This window comes from Dermacentor andersoni, chromosome 3 (assembly GCF_023375885.2).
Source record: "Dermacentor andersoni chromosome 3, qqDerAnde1_hic_scaffold, whole genome shotgun sequence".
Lineage (NCBI taxonomy): Eukaryota > Metazoa > Arthropoda > Arachnida > Ixodida > Ixodidae > Dermacentor > Dermacentor andersoni.
The window spans coordinates 121441841-121459216 of NC_092816.1; the positions used below are offsets into that span (position 1 = coordinate 121441841).

The window sequence follows — 17376 nt, forward strand, 5'->3', positions numbered from 1 at the left end:
ACCCCCCGATTCTAAGCACCCCCGTCTATTTTCGCGAGAAAACTGGGAAAAAAGTATGCATGCGAATCTAAGCACCCCCCTATTTGTTAGGAAGAGCGTGTGGCGAAGGCCGCCAAGCGCGCTTGCTCACTCTGTCATCGAGCCGGGGCCGTCGGAGTCCCGAGGTGGCACGGCGTCCGCGGCTCGAGTACGCCGTACAGCCTGGCCGGCTGTACGGCGAAAGCTGCAGAAAGCGTCCCCATCAACCATGGCAAAGTGAATTTCGGACGCGTGGAAGCGGGTCCAAGTAGACGTTGTGGTCAAATCTTAAGAAGTGATCGATCCCAAACCACTTCAACGGAACGGAAGACTACCTGCTGTGGAATACCGAGAGGGGTGGTTCAAGCGGTGCGACGAACTTGAGTGGCAGTGATAGTAGCTGAGCATCCGACACAAGTCGTGGGTTCACTGTCTGCACCGATTTTTCTTTTGAATGTTTGCAAAATAAAATGTTATTTCTCGCACCCGTATCGTCGTGATGTCGCAGCGAAAAGAGGGAGGGGGGTCATTCTAGATTTTTCGAATCTAAGAACCCCCCCCCCTCACTTTGGGCATCGCGATCGTGAAAAAAAGGGGGTGCTTAGAATCGAGTAAATACGGTACTTACACCATATGCAAATTGCAGCTCTATGTCCGCGCATTAACCCAAAAAATCACTCATTTGCGTTTGCACCCTTCTGCACTTGCGGTCCGGAATCCGAGCAGTTACGAAATCTTATTTATTTAGCATAAACCTGTGCTTAACACCGTTCTCGAAAAATTCGGGCTCAAATTGTGTCAAAATGCATTCGAAATATTCCAGGGAACCTTGTCAGCCCCGTGGAAAGACGCAGTGCCGATAAGTGTAAGCGGAGCATCAGCTGATAGAATGGGGCCGCGCGCCGGTACCACGTACCATGGTCACCGCATTGTCACCGAGTCCGGCATGAGCTATCGCGCAAGCCCCTTTCGAGGAATTATTAATCTGTGAAAATAAGCTTATGCATGCAGACTCAATTCGGGGCATGCTTGCGGCGGCAGACTAACTCGAACTCGCCGATTCAAGCACACCTGGACCGACACCAAACTCAGACTCACGTCTGAGTCCGAGTATAAAAGGACCCCACGCGTAAGCGGACTCATGCCTTATGTCATGCCGACATAAGGATAATAAAGCTGCACGTGGCCAAGAGCCAGATGCATACCATGGAAACATGAAAGTCTTCCGTATAGTATACAGTCCGACATGTCTAGCTGCTACTGTACCTGGAAACCGACTTGAGCAGCCTGGAGAGCTTCTTCAGGTAAATGGGGTTCGTGACGACCACGTGATCATTCAGATCCATCGAAACGCCCACGTCGCGCAGGATTAGGTTGAGAAAGTACGTCCAGCGGACCTGGGCGCGGTTTACACGTATAGATATGAAAAAAAAATTGTAATAAATAATAACCAAGGTCAGTAGACAACAAAACTTTAAATAGGTTCCCGCGCATCAGTTGCACACAGCCATTCTGTCGAAAGTGGCTGCGCAGCATGTGCAAGATGTGTACAGGATGTCCCCAACTATCATGCACCAAAATTTAAGGGGGAGAATTAGTTCAGGCACAACTCCGCTGCGGCCTATTCAAATGCATGTAAAACGAAAAACTCTTTTCTGTGATAACCCGTTGACTGATATTAATGAAATTTGTTGCATTTGAGAGAGAAAGTTAAATTTTAGCGACTGTTTGAAGCGGAATTTCGATTTAAGGTCTGCTTTTTGGCGAAATTCTTTGATAGAATTCGCATGTTCGAAAAAAAATAAGCGCACGAAGTTTATAAATTAATAGCTCTGCATTAAGAACAGATATGGCGGTTCTGTAAACGGAGTCCATTAGATCATTCAGAGCGTACAAATTCGATGAGTCAATTTATATCTTACGTGAATTTGTTACGTTGTGTACAAGGGTTCTGCAAAAGCTTTATTCCCATATTACTGAATTCCTTAGATTCTTGCGTAACATGTGAATTTTGTACGCTTTAGATGTATCACATGCAGTTCACAGAATAGTGATATCATTTTTTCTTGCTGAGTTACAGAGTTGTAAACTTGATAGTTTCAATTTCTGAAAATTCTTGATTTTTGCCAATTTTTAATTAAAGATTGACAATCTAAATAAAGAGTTAGAAACAAACAGTCACTAGATTTTAAGGTTTTCTTTCAAATGCAACAAGCCTCGTCAAATTTGATGCAGTGGTTGCCGAGAAAAACGAATTCTCATTTTACATGTATTTAGATAGGAGCCCCCGAGCTAAAGCTTCCTCTTAAAAAAAAAAAAAAGCGATTCCGTTACTCGAAGAAAACCTAGTACATATTGTTTGCAGTACAGCTGAGTAGGCGCCAGTAATGTTTGCGTGACTGAGATTTAATTAGGTACTTGTAATCAATTCGTTAACTCGGGATGTACTGTCCTAATGATCAAATTGTCAGTGAGGCTTTTGTGAGCACCCCCAAATATGGAAAAATATACCACGTGACTGCGCTCCCACCAGCATCGTAAAGCGCCGCCCTCAAGTAAGCTTAGACTGAAAGTAACTGCTTTGCCTGTCGCAAACCCCAGGAGACAGCGCATCACCTTGATAATGGCACGGGAAGAGCACCGACAACAGGCTTCGCGGCTTTGCAGCTATTCTTCCTCTCATTTCTACGTTACACTTATTATCCGTCTCTCAAGGCCGACTGATCACATTGATAACAAAAGCCCCTTGATAACGCGGCCGAAGCGCCGCTCTGACCAAGCACGAAACGCGAAAAGCAATGTAATAGGCATAAAATGTTTCAAAATCCTGGCTTTCCTTCCACCGCATCGACAGAGTGCGCGCACAGCTACATTTCTCGCCAGCAGCCAAATTAAAGTGACGGTTTTAGTTTTCATGAGAGTGTGTACGTTCTGCAAAAACAGGTTCGCGGCATCATATAAAAGCGAAATAAAACAGACCTGGAAGAGACCCACGTGTTGAGAAAAGGCAAAACCGGTGCATCCAAAAAAGTTAATAACCACTTCTAAATGAGCCGAATTGGCAATCGAGACGTCTGCACAAACACACACACACAAGAAAATCAGATTTCAGTGTGTCTTTATTATCTATGATTTCGTAAGCGCCGATGAATACCAGCTGCTACCTAGAGGACGTGTTCGAATACGTGTCCTTGTGCAGCTACGCAGTACCGAGTCCGCTTTATCACATGTTCAGTGGCTACCGATGCTCGAATTCTAGCTTTCCTCGCGCTTCGAGGTGCAGAAATATAGGCAAGGTCGAGCTCGTGCCCGCGACACCAGCGCTGACTGCTCGCGTAGTGGGCATATTCGCACGAAGGCGGTCGCGTCCCATCTCGTCGGAGGGGCGACGCACCCACTTGCGTTATGGTTCCTGTGTGGGGCTACAGAACAAAACACTAAAGCTTGCGTTGGCACGCGTGGTGCTCGTAGTTGCGTTTTCACAATAGAAAATACGACCTCGCCATCCTGCGAGCCTGCTGCACAGTGTCGCTGTGTCGTTCAGTACCACAATAGCCTCAAGAACACAAAACACCCAGACGCGCCTGTGATATTTTACAGATTTCCCGGCACCATGGCGAAGAACAATCGAGCGTGGATGCAAACTGCGATGCGCAGATGTATGTAACGTGCACCCCTCTTGCACCTGGCCCAAGTGGTACCGGTAAAGATAGAAACACTGAACGACACGATGGAAGGTCTGTTCACATTGCGCTGCCGTTCTCGGGCGCCTCAAGGAAGCTAACTCCCGCACTCTTCAGCTATACCCTTCACCGCGACTCACGAAACAGAATGGCTGTGCGCTTCTCGTCTAAAGTCGTCATAGGCTGCTCGATGTGCTTCAATGGCACTAAGCTATGCTCTCGGCGCCTACCCTAATGCGCGTGAGTGAAAGTGCGTTCCTCAAGCACCTATTCACAGTAGGAACCCTCCAGGGGGATTTTTGAAGCTCGGTGTCTTCTGAATTTGTAGCATGGGACCATGTTCTTTCCATTTGACGGAGTCGAAGAAGAGGTTCGAGTCAAGGCTCGTTAGTGAATACGGGGCCAAGTGATTGGTTGAGGGAGGCTCGAGCCGCCCGAACTTTACCTCGGGTATGGCTCCCTCCAGTGTTCTCAGGGCCATCAGGTTGTAGACCCTTCTCGGGTTGTGGACGACATCTTTTGGCTCCGTTATCTGCAGAATTTTGAAGGAACGTGTCAACGTTAGGGAGCGCTGTAGCCTGTCCGTACGTGTAATTATGATGTTTAAATAGTAACGAAATGCCGGAGACGCAGACGTGAGCTAATCAGTGCTTGTATACAGTGCTTTTCTGCGATGATGAGGTTGACTAAATCCTGCATAATAATAGCTCCAAAGAACCATGCTCTGTACTTTCCTGCTGCAGTGAAGGCGTCCGCAGGAACATCAGCAACGCAGAGGGGTTATTTATTTGCAGTAACAATTATATGGACAGTTCAGGTGAAATTCCGCCATCGGCGTCAACGTCGGCATCGCCGTGATGTTCCGTATAAAGTCCAAATGCGATAACATTATATCACGCACCGCGGCGCCGCATACTGTAGGTGCCAGGGAAAGCGTGCAAGGGTGAGCCGAGAAGGATGATGGCTTAATCTCGCGCGCGCAAGGGAGGAGAGCGAAGAGGATGCGCGCCGTCTTTCATCGCAAGAATGGGAGGAAGGAGAAGGGGCAGGTAAGCGCGATTCTCTTTTACTGCGGTCGAGGCTGTGCGTTAAATGCGCGGCTGAGCGTGGCCGTGCGCTCCCTACCTTGGACGTAATCTACGGTAGGTGCAAAGGGTAGCAACGCGAGATAGCTGATGGCTTCGTGTGCTCTCTGTTCTCGCTCAGCGAGTGTCTTTGGTCATCGAGGAAGATGCGTTCATGCTTGCCTGTGCGCGCGTGACACCGTGCTTTAATTTAGCTATATATATAAGCGAATGTATACAGTAGTTCATAGGGCCAATAAAAGTACAAACCTTACTTCCTATAGTTATCTAATAATTTGATATCACAATCAATGATTCGCCTTTCGGGCGAAACCCAGACATTTTACTTCGATGAAAACACTTATTCAACTCATCAAAGCTTTTAAGTTAAGCCGCTGTGTTGAATAAAGCGTCAAAATATGTCGCTACAAGCGCTGCTGCTGCCATTCACGTGCATTTCCCGCCATTCAATCAACGGTAATAGAACGCGGACAGCTAAAGCTATCTATTCCCATATACATGTGAGCTACATGCTGCGGCAAGGTGCGGCGTATTCGAGCGCGCAGCGGTGGGAGACTCACGGCGGCGAGCTTGGCCTCGAAGCCGACTATCTCGTTGACCACGTCGGCGGCCGCCACGTTGGAGCCCATGAGCAGAGCGCAGCGGTACATGTACAGCTTGTACCGGTGCAGGATGCGGAAGAACGGCGACCGGTACCGGCCCTGCAGTATCGACGGCTCCAGGCCGAACGACGGCTGGCCGATCTGTGCCAGAGGCAGGGCGGATGCATACACTGCCGCCAGTCGACTCGATGTTTTTTTAGGCGGACCGTGCCATGTGGCAACGGCACCGTCCGAGTCCTGGCGTCACGTTGGAAGCATGATGGATCGGGCTATGCATAGTAGGCATTTTATTTTTTAATATTGCGGAGCACGGGACAAGGTAACGGCTTTTGTCCTCGCCGATTGTTGCCTTGTCCTGTGTCCATATTTAGCGCTGTAACCATAATAGTCGCGTTATAGAATTCGCTTCCTCACCAATCAAAGCAGGAATTAATATCTGTTATCCTCGTAATAGGTACTGACGGGCTGGCTGGCAAGCTATGATTTTGGTGAAGCGGCGCACTTGTAAAGAAAGACGTTCCCACAAACAATAAATGACGAGGACATACACATAGTTGCAGTTCAGCGCCTATGTGTGCCCTCATCATTCATGTTTGTGTCAACGTCTTTTTTTTTTCAAAGTGCGCTGCTTCACCAAAATCTGTTATCCTCATAAAAATAATGTGAGGTGGTATATGGGCTCGGTAAACATAGCTATTCTTTTACGTGAGTCAGCCCCCAGTCACTTAGCTACACCCTCTTAAACCCGTGATGGGGGTTTCAGAACTACCCTTACTCTAAAATAATTAGAGGAATTCGAGTTATTCATCGAATAACATAGATGTAGACATTTTTGGACTAGTTTACGTTCATGTATTTGATTTTATTTCATCTTCTGAAGCATTGCATGATCAAAAGTTACCGACCATGTGTCATGAACCATCGGTAGGCCATTTCCTGAGGCTATAAACATAGGCAGGCTGACAGTCCGCTAAATGAATGTTGGTGGTTCAATGAGTCTATATAGCGTTTGTGAGCATTCTATAGACCAGCAAGGTAAATTATTTCAATGTCAATAGCGCCTGAAATCGGCGCTCATTTCGGTACTCATTTTACGAAAAATTCGGTACTCATTTCGGGAAATTAGAGGCCACGGTGTATTTTTTCCCTCGGCCTGCTATTCGTAATGCCGCCATTTTTCACGGTAATGCGCGTACGAAGGATAATCCTGGATCTGTCAGACGAAAGAAATGGATTATTCTGGTGTTCTACCTGTCAGTGTGGCAGTCTATGCGTTACGAACGTGCTTCGTGCTAGGACAATGCTAACTTGGCAGTTTGTCACCTCGATTGCTCCGCCTGAGCGCTTGTTGAGGAGTTGTCGTTCTTATCTGCTGCTGATGGAACTTCTCAGCGCTAGTAAAGCAAAAGAGGTGGAAATCGCTTAGGTAGGGGGAGGAAAGAATAAGTCACGTGCTTTCAAACGCACATTGACAAAGATATTGCCAATGTTAAACAAACTCAGACTCCTGCAAACTCGTTCGTATCCCACTCCTCGATCCCTTAACAAGATTGATCCTGAACACTCACAGTCGTGCCCCAAATGTGGTCATGACTCAGGCTCTTTTGACCACATGCCCTGGCTGTGCCCAGCCCTTAACGCCTCTCCACCCATCGCGAAAGAACAATAGCAGGAATCTCTCAAGAGCAGCTATCTCCACATTCAACTCCAGGCTGTCCAGAGGGCCCACGCGACATTGCGGCGGGACTTGATCTCCCGGTCCCATTGTGGGCGGAGCCACCGACTTGACCTTCGGGAGCCTTTGGTTTTGGCTCCCCAAGATCTCAGTCCCTCAGGACTCAAATAAAGTTCTTGTCATGTTTGTCAAACAATATCTTGGTTTGAGCTAAGGCTCAGGCAAAGTGCACATTATTATGTGACGTAATTATGACCGACGGGGTCGCGAAAAAGTGGCGCTCGTACAATTGATTTCGGTCCTCTCCCTGTCCCTTTCGCGCCACCTTATATTCATGCAGTAGGGAATATACTTGCTTAGTATTACTAGATAGCTTTAGAAGTAGCTAACGCAATGTCCTCAACTCTCTTTGGTTATTCTGTACTCTCTGAACTTTCTTCTGTACACATGGCTGAAAGTGCCTCTAACTTTTGGTTTCATATTTTTAAGGCCCCCTAAAGGTCTGCGGTTCGCGCACCGGGACACTCAAATGAATGTTGATTTCGTCATGCCTAAAATCAGCGGATATTTCTTCCCTAGCCGTAGACAGCGTAAAAAGTAATTCAAAAAAAGAACCAAAGTCGCGGTGACGTCACGCCCATATCCTTCAGCCCTCCGCCCTCCTTCCTCTTCCGCCCCTTTGAGTCTGTGTTTGAGTCTTCCACTTTGTTTGCGGACTCTCTGCGTGAACATTTGATAGACCTCGTACATCGGTCCGAAGCACATAAGGGTAGAACTATATTTCGGTCAAATAATTTCGCGAGTGAGACAGGAAAACGTTGCTTTCTAAAACTTTAATGTCTCCTTAATTCCGAACTCTTCGGAACCCGTATGAACGCCTTCAAACCAGTTCAAACCAATATGTTTTTTTTTCTCTGGAACTGAACCTGAACCGAACCGGAAAATATGTAGAAGCCTGAACCGGAACCCAACCGGGACCAGAAATCTTTTCGGTTCGGCACCCCGATTTTCAGTGAATCAGACAAGTAATGGCCGAGAGTGTGGCATTAAACTGAAGCCACTTCAAACTGCCACATCTGCGCAAAATTGTTATTAATCAAGCAGCGGTTTATCTGGGAGAGTGAGGGTACACCTTCAGCTCACATTTACGCGATACTCACTACGTGCGTGCGATGCAATTCCAAAGTGATAAGTCAATCGACCAAGCCATCCTGGTTCCCACAATAAATGTCCTCTCTCGCGCGTCAGGCCACGCGGCATCGCGAGAGAAGGCACAGAGCTCGAAATCACTCACGTAGACCAGGTACCGGTCGCTTTCGTAGTAGTCGAGACCGACGCGCACGGAGACAATGGCGTCCAATCCCAGCTCACGGATCACGTGTCCCAGTATCTGGTAGGTGGGGAATTGCGCCGTCCGGTTCAGGATGGGCCACCGTGGGAGGCCCAGGTACGACAGCAGCTCCTCCAGCGGACGCGTACCCTTGCTGTTGCGCATGTCTGCGTGGAAGCGTCGGCGGTGTCATTGTATAGGAGCGGTGTCCCGGCCGTTTCACCGGTAACAACAAAGAATTTCGCCGGGTTGAAGAAGGCATAAAACAAAATAGCCGAAACTATATACTTGGTATAGTGAGTTGCCTGGGTGATAGCGTGGGGGCAGCGGATGACTTCATGGCTTATTTCGTAGGTTTCGTTGTGACTGTCTTATTAGTTTTTGCCACGAACACACCAGAAACTTGCGAACGATTCCGTCCTTGAATGTGATTTATCGACTTGTTTTGCCCAATTGTAGGAAAGTGTCTAAAATTTTCTATAGCGTGATGTGTGCGCTGCAAATTACCGAACAACGCGCCTTCTTGATTTCCTCAGTTCAGCCTATATACGCGTGCGCGTTCTGATACATTTTGTCGAGGGAAGCGGTGTGTATGTGAGTGCATGGGTGCACTCACATACACATCGACAAATTAAACGAAAAACAGCGTGTATCACAGCGGTAACGCACATATAACAAATTCGACCAAACAAGTATACGAGGCCGTTTAAAGGCATTAGTTCGATAAATATATACGCGATGATATAAGAAATGACAGCCGCGTTTCTGCACATATAGTGTTGTGGGGGAGACGAAAATTGAAAGGCAACAATTTCGAGCAGTTCGTGTCTGTCGCCCGGGAGCTCACCGACGTTGATGCAGGATTGGTAGAGCGCAGCTGCCTTCTGCGTTGCCGTCTGGTATCGATACGTCACCACGGTGTTGTTCAGGATTTCTGCGTAGAACAGGAGACAAGTGCTAAACTTGGTGCGTCAGAAGTAAGGATTAATTTTTCTCAGAAATCGAGCTGTGTGCTGTCGGCCTTTCCAGCGCCTCACTGGCGTCTTCTGCAAATGCTCTACTGTATGCGAACTTGCTAGCGATGCAGTATAGCGGGATGGCTGTAACGCTGGCGCTGCTGAAATTGAGGTCAGAGGTTTGATACTACGGCCACGGGGGGAAGTACAAAGAAAAAGTTCGTTAACCTAGATTTATGTGCACGGTGAATAACTCGCAGGAGGTCAAAATTAATCCGGAGTGCCCAACTACAACGCGCCTCATAATCATGTCGTTGTTGTAGCACAAATAAAATAATAAGAAAAAAAAATTGCTTTAAGTTATTTCAGGGATTTTCGCGAGGACACCCATTGGTGGCACGCATACATTGGTATTTTATTTCTTCGGTCTGCGGGCGGTGGATGGCTATTGGGGAGCAAAATTTTTTCGAACCTATTTCGGGTAACGGGAACCATATATGCCAAAACAACGGCAGATGTGGCGCCTCACTAACGGCGCAGTTCGTACCAAGAAAAACTTAGTGTCAAACAGCTCCACTGCCGGTGTAACGTTATGTGCATGGCTACATAAAACGCTATGCGTTCGTATGCATCGCAGAATACTTCGGTCACGCCAGACGGCGATGGTTGCCACAACAAACACAACAGCAGCAACAACGAAAACAACATCCTCGACGGTATAGGGGGAATAAAACTAAAAACCCTCCTTTTCCAGCCAGACTGCGAACACAATATGGGGGACTGGTGATGCGGACGAGTAAGGTGATAATGATAAAATGCTTATTTTAAGAAAGAAAGGTGTTTTGGCTTGCTTTTCGGAGGAGATAAAAAGGGTAGGAATAAGTTCGTATGACGGATGAGGGAGATTTGCCTCAGTGCTATAGGTACAGTATGTACAACCGGTACATATGTGCATAGTCTATAAATTCCTGCTCCCCTAATAATAACGAAGCAAGATCTTGTAGACGATGTGCGGCTGTGAAAAATGAGAAGGGACATCTGCTCAGACCCTTCGTTACTGCTAAAACACACAAAGTAGGCAATCCCTCTCGGGTAACAGTATTTGAACATGGAACCAGACAGTATTTGGTATATGGATACCTGCAAGAGCACCTCTCCACTTTGCATCGAGGATCCCTTCTGTGTGAAGAACTCTGGTGACGTCATCCAGTTCCTGGTGACAGAGCTCCTTGCCCCATGTCTTGTGTTTAGCATTGACGTATAGAACTTATTCTACTCTTTGCAGCATGACACTTTGATGAGATTTGTGCAGGACTGTATACAGAATGACAACGATGAACGGTGTTTCAAGGACAAGTGTGGTGCTACCGTGAGGACATTTCTGGAACTGCTGCGCGTGTATTTATCCTCGACGCTGGTCGCTGATTGAATTCAGTCTATATCCTGAGATCGGCAGTTTGTATAGGTTCACGCGTTGCGCCAATACTTAGTGAAATTTAGCTGAGTAGAACTGATCGTCACCTAGAGGGTGTTTTGGAAGCTGTGGTGCTAAAAACGATGCATTATCTTGATGATTATCTTGTTTTGCTGAAGCGAACGGCGCTGCATCAGTATCAGAGCGAATGTGCTCAAGATAGTTAAGGAGAAACGCTGTAGTCTGAATTTTATCTTTGAAGTACCTAGGGAGCAGAGCATTTAGTTTTTTTTTCATCTAAATACCCTAATTGAGTGTGGCCATGCCTGTTGGGTGTATTCCCTGAGGTCTGGGAAGCCCATCCCGGATTTCCGTTCCGGTCATTCGAAGCTAGTGAAGAACGGGTTTGCCACATTCTGTTTAGAAGCCACGTTGCGCAAGTCTTACCCGCATCGAATGATTGAAGCTTTTTTCAAATCAACTCAACAGATTTAGGCAATGAAGTTATCCAGTAAGTACCTTAGCCTCCCTAAGTGAAATATTACTGAGGAAGTTAAAATTGGGTGCAAAAGGTCTCGGGACGGACAACGCCAACTATAAGCCAATCGCCAGTAATCAATATCTGCCCACCTTGTCTCACCGCATGAAAAATGTGGGTAGTAGATACGGCGTAAATGTCATCTTCTCGACGAGAAACAAGTTGGGCCGCATCTGCGCAGCGGTGAATGTGATGTCAAACACCGTGACGGGCAGCTTGACTGTGGAAAGGGTGTAGTGTGTCACATTCCCCTGTACTGCGGTAAGTGGTACGTTTGCCAAACGGTCGACGGTGTTTGAATAAGCGATTAATGGACCACAGAGCTTCTTTGAAAGGGCAGCCGTCGTCTAATCTGTGCCTAAATTGCAAAGAATGTAAGTACAAACCGATGCTAAAAGAAACCAAGGTGCTGTCAAGACGCAAATATAGAATAATGAGGGAGATTGCTGAAGCATTCTTTATTCGTAAGTCCGCTGACGTGCGCCTTGCGAGGCCACTAATTGATTATTTTGATTGATTATTGAGAAATTGATTATTTAACCAATAATATTTAAGCTGCCCCATGTGTTTGTGCCAGGGTATATATCTTGCGTGTTTTTTTCACAATAAGCCGTTCTTGCTAGTCTGCACTCGTGCGTGTTTTTCTATCTCGTCCTTGTTCGTGTGCGCCATTCTTCCTTCAGCACGGTGAATGTATAGACCGTTTCATCGGGCGAGGAGGATAGGGCGCGCGGAGAGCATTTCCTCCTCTCTGGCTTGGGCGATCCGGCGCGGCGCTGTTTGAAAGTATTGCTGTCGCGTGCTGCGGAACGATTTCGAGATGTTTTAGATCGTACTTTGTGAAATTTACGCCACGTTCGTTCATATAAGGTCGCCAGGGAAGCCTTTCGGTGCATCGGTAACTACTGTAGGCAGAAATATGTCTTGGGGGCGCAAAAATGTGACGCGCATGATCAGCCGCGGTGTACGCGCATTATCAGTCGCTGTGCGTGTATGTGTTGTTTAATATTTTGCTTATATCGATTTTAATTCAACAAAGAAAACCGGCGTCTCTGTATCACCAGCATTAAATGGTAAATCAGCTCACTATCTGATCGATTGGCGTAGGGAGTAAAACATAAAACATAAGAGCGCATGCTCGTGCACGGCCAACCCAAGGCAACCACGAAACACCTGAGCGGCAGGCGCTATCAAATATTTGTGATACACTGGCATCGTTCTCACGCATTTCAAGTCTAGTATGCTTGAAATTACCATATGTCTACGCTAGCCTTGCTGCATGAGGCCCATGGCTCGGCTCAACACAGCGATCACTGCGGTTGTGTGAGCCAGCACGATACGTATATAAGCTGTGTGCTTCGGCATTACCTTTTTGGCCTGTATACAGCCATAATATATGAGAGGATTCGCATAAAAAGAATGCGATGGCTATTTTTGAGCGCAAAATTTCCGTAATACGTTGATTGCGTCGTAGAGAACTGAACGAACACAACCGAAACAAAAATTCGGTTATCATCCTCTTTCTCTAAAAAGCAAGAGAAAACGGGCTAACGCCGCACAACGTTTATAAATATATAACCGCTGATGCCGTATGCTTGGATCATGCGCTATGTAGAACAAATATATCTGTAATCCAGCACCTACTACTGCTTAGGACGCTCGCGCAGTTCGTAAACGGTCGCTTTGCTGGACAAGCTTAATTCAGACTGTAAGGTATGCTGCTATTACTAGCCAAAACTATTTTATTCATGGGTGAAAACCTTATCCATCCAACCAAGTAGTCACGCAATGTAACCCGCAGCGAACAGTTTGAACGCTTGTCAAAGTACAACAGCACAGCTCCTATCGTAGCAGAACGGTACCCACGCTGTTACGATCGTCGCGTATGTTTCATGGCTTCTAAACCGCAGCTTAGAAATAGAGGATAATACTGCAAAAAGGTCACATTAGTGATTGGAGCATTCGGAAATACACAATTGATCTCCGAGGCTCATTCTAGGCTCAAATATGCGCGCACACCATTGCGCTGCGCGTTCCGTCCACCTCAACGCTCAGCAAAAATTCCGGCCATGACGCTTTAAAGCACTTCAGCACGTCTCACAGAACCGTTTACCACGTAGAAGACGCACGTCATACTAAACGGACCGCACGACCGCGAAAACAAACGCCAGAACCTACCGCCGAGCGTATACCTGCCATGCAAAAGACCGCTTTCACCCAAGCCATTATGGCGCTGCTCATAGGCGGCGCCACTGCGTTCACAATATGGCGGCGCCTATGAAAAAACGGTCTATATGTGCGCGACCGTCTTGGTAAAGTCAACAGCAAGTACGCGGCTGCGTACATTTCAGCGAAAGAAGAAGAAAAAAAAGGAGATAAAAACGTTTTATTACAAGATATCCCCTTCAGTCACGAATTACGATCGACTGTCGATAAATGTGTTAAATTTGCATATATGCCAAGGTGTCGGATACTCCATAGAAAACAAGTTAAGAGGGGATGAGAATGACTCTCGGCATTTAATAGAGACCCATAATAATTACGTAGTAATTAAATATTCATTTATTGTATAGTCAGTCATGGTACGTTTATTCATTGAAAATATTGAATCAGTCGTTCGAGTGACATGCACAGGTTAATTATTATGTGCAAGAATTGCAAGAAGGGGAAAAAATATCTTTCGCAGTTACCACCGAAACGCCCCACTTCAAGCGTCCCTTTAAACAAGGTGGTGCCTTCACGAAAGCAGTCATCTAAAGCGACACATTTCAATCAGAAGTGAAATGGCTGTACTTGAAGAAAGCAGAATGTTCAATTTACTGAAAGCTTAATGTTCCTTGTCCATTCCTTGCAATCGCTGCACAGTAATTACAAAAATACGTTGCGTCCACGAACGTGTACGCCGTGACTGAAGAGGATATGGGCCTGTACTCAAAAATATTTTTCGTGTAGTTTTCCGTATGCGTTGGAGCTATATTTTGATTCCGAAGGGCCTCCCGGTTATTGGTCCAAGTTCGTAATCCTTGAATGACCGCGGATGATATTGACACGTGTACTTGTCTTTATCAGGCGACACGTTTCACCGCCTAACAAATGTTATCGCACAGCGCAGGAGGCGTCTAATGTATCGGAAGTTTCTAGAATGTTATCGATGGTTCCATCCGCTGTCTGTTGTCGCCGAACCTTGTGTAATCTGATTGCATGTATGCGTGACACGAATGGCGTAGAACTTTGTGGAAGGCATGCGGGTCCCAGCGATTACTCTGGAACGTTCGATGAATGATCTATAAAAGCCGACGCGCTTGACCCGGTGGTCAGATTTCGACGACCGCCGATCGTGTTCGCCGCTACCGTTGTTCTTTGAGTGCAGCCTGTTTTATTGGGCGAACTTGTGCCCTCAAAGATTACACAAGGTTCGGCGACAACAGACAGCGGGTGGAACCATCGATAACATTCTAGAAACTTCCGATACATATAGACGCGTCCTGCGCCGTGCGATAACATTTGTTAGGCGGTGAAACGTGTCGCTCGATAATGACAAGTACACGTGTCAATATTGTTCATTAGCAGAAAATACGGCAGCTGTTATTTATAACCCGATCCTGATACGAACCACGTGACGACGACCTGGCAGGCGATTTGCTAAGCAAGCTGCCCTGCCATAGCCCCCGGGTGGTCGCTGCACAAGTCTCGCATTTGCCCACCTCTCCAGTATACGCGTCACCGCAGGGCAGCTATCTAGGACGCGTTTTAAGCTCCACTGTACCGACAAGTGGGAAGGGAAACAGCGCTGACAGCCAACCATACACCGCAAAGCGTCTGTTGCTTTCTCCCACGAAATCCTTCGTGCTCGCTATTGTGCCCTTTTCGCTAACTGAAGGCTCATTCTGCCATTCGGTCTCTCGCTTCTTACGTTTGACTTCTGAACTCGTAGTGATGTACGGTTAACGTACTAGACAAATTGGCTTAACATTCACCAGTCATTTCTCACAACCTTTCGTAAACCTTAATATATAGATTAGAGTGGTCATGTGGGCTTGCTGGTGGGTCAACTTGTGATGTGTTCCAGCGCATGCAGGTACAATTAACGACACGGACATAGAAGGCACGCTAACGGTATAGCGCCGCGTGTTGTCTCGCGTGCTTTCTAAGTCCGTGTCGTCGTACCTGCGCTACAATGGATAAGCCGACGAGGTCGACACGTGACCACGGTGCGGCGGGAGTAGCGGAACGCGCGCAACCGCACCTCCGATCTCGTCCTCGACGCGCCGCAGCAGCCGGGTGTGGACGCTGGCCGTGACCTCGTCGGGGGGCACCACGACGGCCTTGGTCCACCCGCCACAGGCAAACTCGTAGAAATCCTCGCACGGTTCCATCAACGGAACCTGGCTCGAACGGAGGATGTTCACTGCGTGGGAAGTCGAAGGCACTCGCACTACACATCGCACGATCTCGGCGCGCTGGTTGTGATGCGTATGCCGTCCGTTGTAGAGGCTTTATTTCACCAGTACCCGCCGTGGTTGCTCAGTGGCTATGGTGTTAGGCTGCTGAGCACGAGGTCGCGGGATGGAATCCCGGCCTCGGCGGCCGCATTTCGATGGGGGCAAAATGCGAAAACACCCGTGTACTTAGATTTAGGTGCACGTTAAAGGTGTATCCACACGACGGACGGCTCCGCGCAAATCTGTGCCGCGGACGCTTATTCCGCCGCCCGTCCGGCTGCGAAGCGCATCCAGACGACGGACGGACTGAGTAGACGACCGCGCCGGAAAAATAAAGATGGCGGCTACGCCTGAAGCGACTGCCGTCCGCCTCGAACCTGTCAAGTCGTCGTCGTCCACTGTGTGGCCGGTAACTTTCAAACTGAGGATTGTATTTGGTTTAAATTTGTGTCCAGAAGCTTCGACAGCAATGTATTCGTGATGAGTGGGCACCGTTTCCGAAAGCGATACTCAGATTCTCGGCGTGTAGGCTTAGAGTGGCTGAACATGGCCTCGAAGATGTTGCGGCGGCCCGGGCGGATCTCAGTGGCCGTAAGTTAATATAATTGCTTTTTTATACTCACTCTAGATGGCGCCATCGGTGTAACAAAGACTTTGTCATAGGTGTTTTCACTCTGAATGAAAATGGAGATCGAAAAAAAAACGACGGTTGGCCGCAATGGCTGTTTTGTCCGAATTGGACACGAATGGTGTCAGCAGCGACGAAGCAGTTTCAGAAAGATCCCAAAGCCGCGCTTGTTGCCAGACTGTAGAGCATGCTAGGCTAAATCCGCAGCATTCGACCCCCAAAATCCGGATGCGAAAAATAGCTCGGCATTTTCCGTCCGTGGGGGTCGCGGACGACGCGCGGACGGCACAAATCCGTGACGCGTAGTCACGTGATGCGCAGTCCGTCGCGAAAAAGACGGATTTCGTCCGTCGTGTGGATCCACCTTAAAGAACCCCAGGTGGTCGAAATTTCCGGAGTCCTCCACTACGGCGTGCCTCATAATGAAATCGTGGTTTCGGTACGTAAAACCAAACAATTTATTTTTTTCACTATTACAGGAGAAAACGACGCTTACAAGACGGAACGATGTATCAATAGTACCGCTAAAGGACATTGCACTGACCACGTGACTGTGGTCGCAGATTGTTCGCGACAGCATGCGACCATCGCAGAGCGACGGAAGCCGCGGAGAAAATCGCAGTTTACTACTTGTCCGAGCAACCTTCAGAAGCATCAATAGGTACTGCAGCAAATATTACGTGCAGATAGGTTATCGCTTTCAGACGGCCATTCTATTTTTATTCCCGATAGCAATTATATGGACACTCCACGCGCATTTTTGCCTTTGCTGTCGCCGTGATGTTCCGTATGAACTCCAAGGGCGATAAAACCGTTGCCGCGCGCCGTATGTTGTAGGAGAGAGTGCAAGCTTGCGAGAGGAGCCGCGGTTCAATCTCGCGCGCTCAAGGGAGGAAAGCGGGGAGACGACGCGACGTCTTCCGTCGCGCGAAAGGCCCGGGCGGAGGAGAGTGAGAAAGGCCGGCGTTGCACCAGGGCCCGCACACTCTCAAGTTCAACAAATGG

At 47.8% G+C, this 17376-nt stretch overlaps 1 protein-coding gene across 1 annotated transcript in view; it reads right to left on the minus strand.

The window, feature by feature from the left end:
* The window catches only part of LOC126538129 (neprilysin-1-like), a 53669-nt gene extending 37894 nt beyond the window's left edge, over positions 1-15775 (minus strand). Inside the window, exons 1-6 of the mRNA XM_050185120.2 lie at positions 15548-15775; positions 9241-9327; positions 8358-8560; positions 5347-5529; positions 4147-4233; positions 1285-1415 (exon numbers count right to left, since the gene is read on the minus strand). Of these exons, the coding sequence (XP_050041077.2) occupies positions 1285-1415; positions 4147-4233; positions 5347-5529; positions 8358-8560; positions 9241-9327; positions 15548-15677 (821 nt within the window). The 5' untranslated portion in view covers positions 15678-15775. The remainder of the gene's footprint in view (positions 1-1284; positions 1416-4146; positions 4234-5346; positions 5530-8357; positions 8561-9240; positions 9328-15547) is intronic.
* Between the last annotated feature and the right edge of the window lie 1601 nt (positions 15776-17376).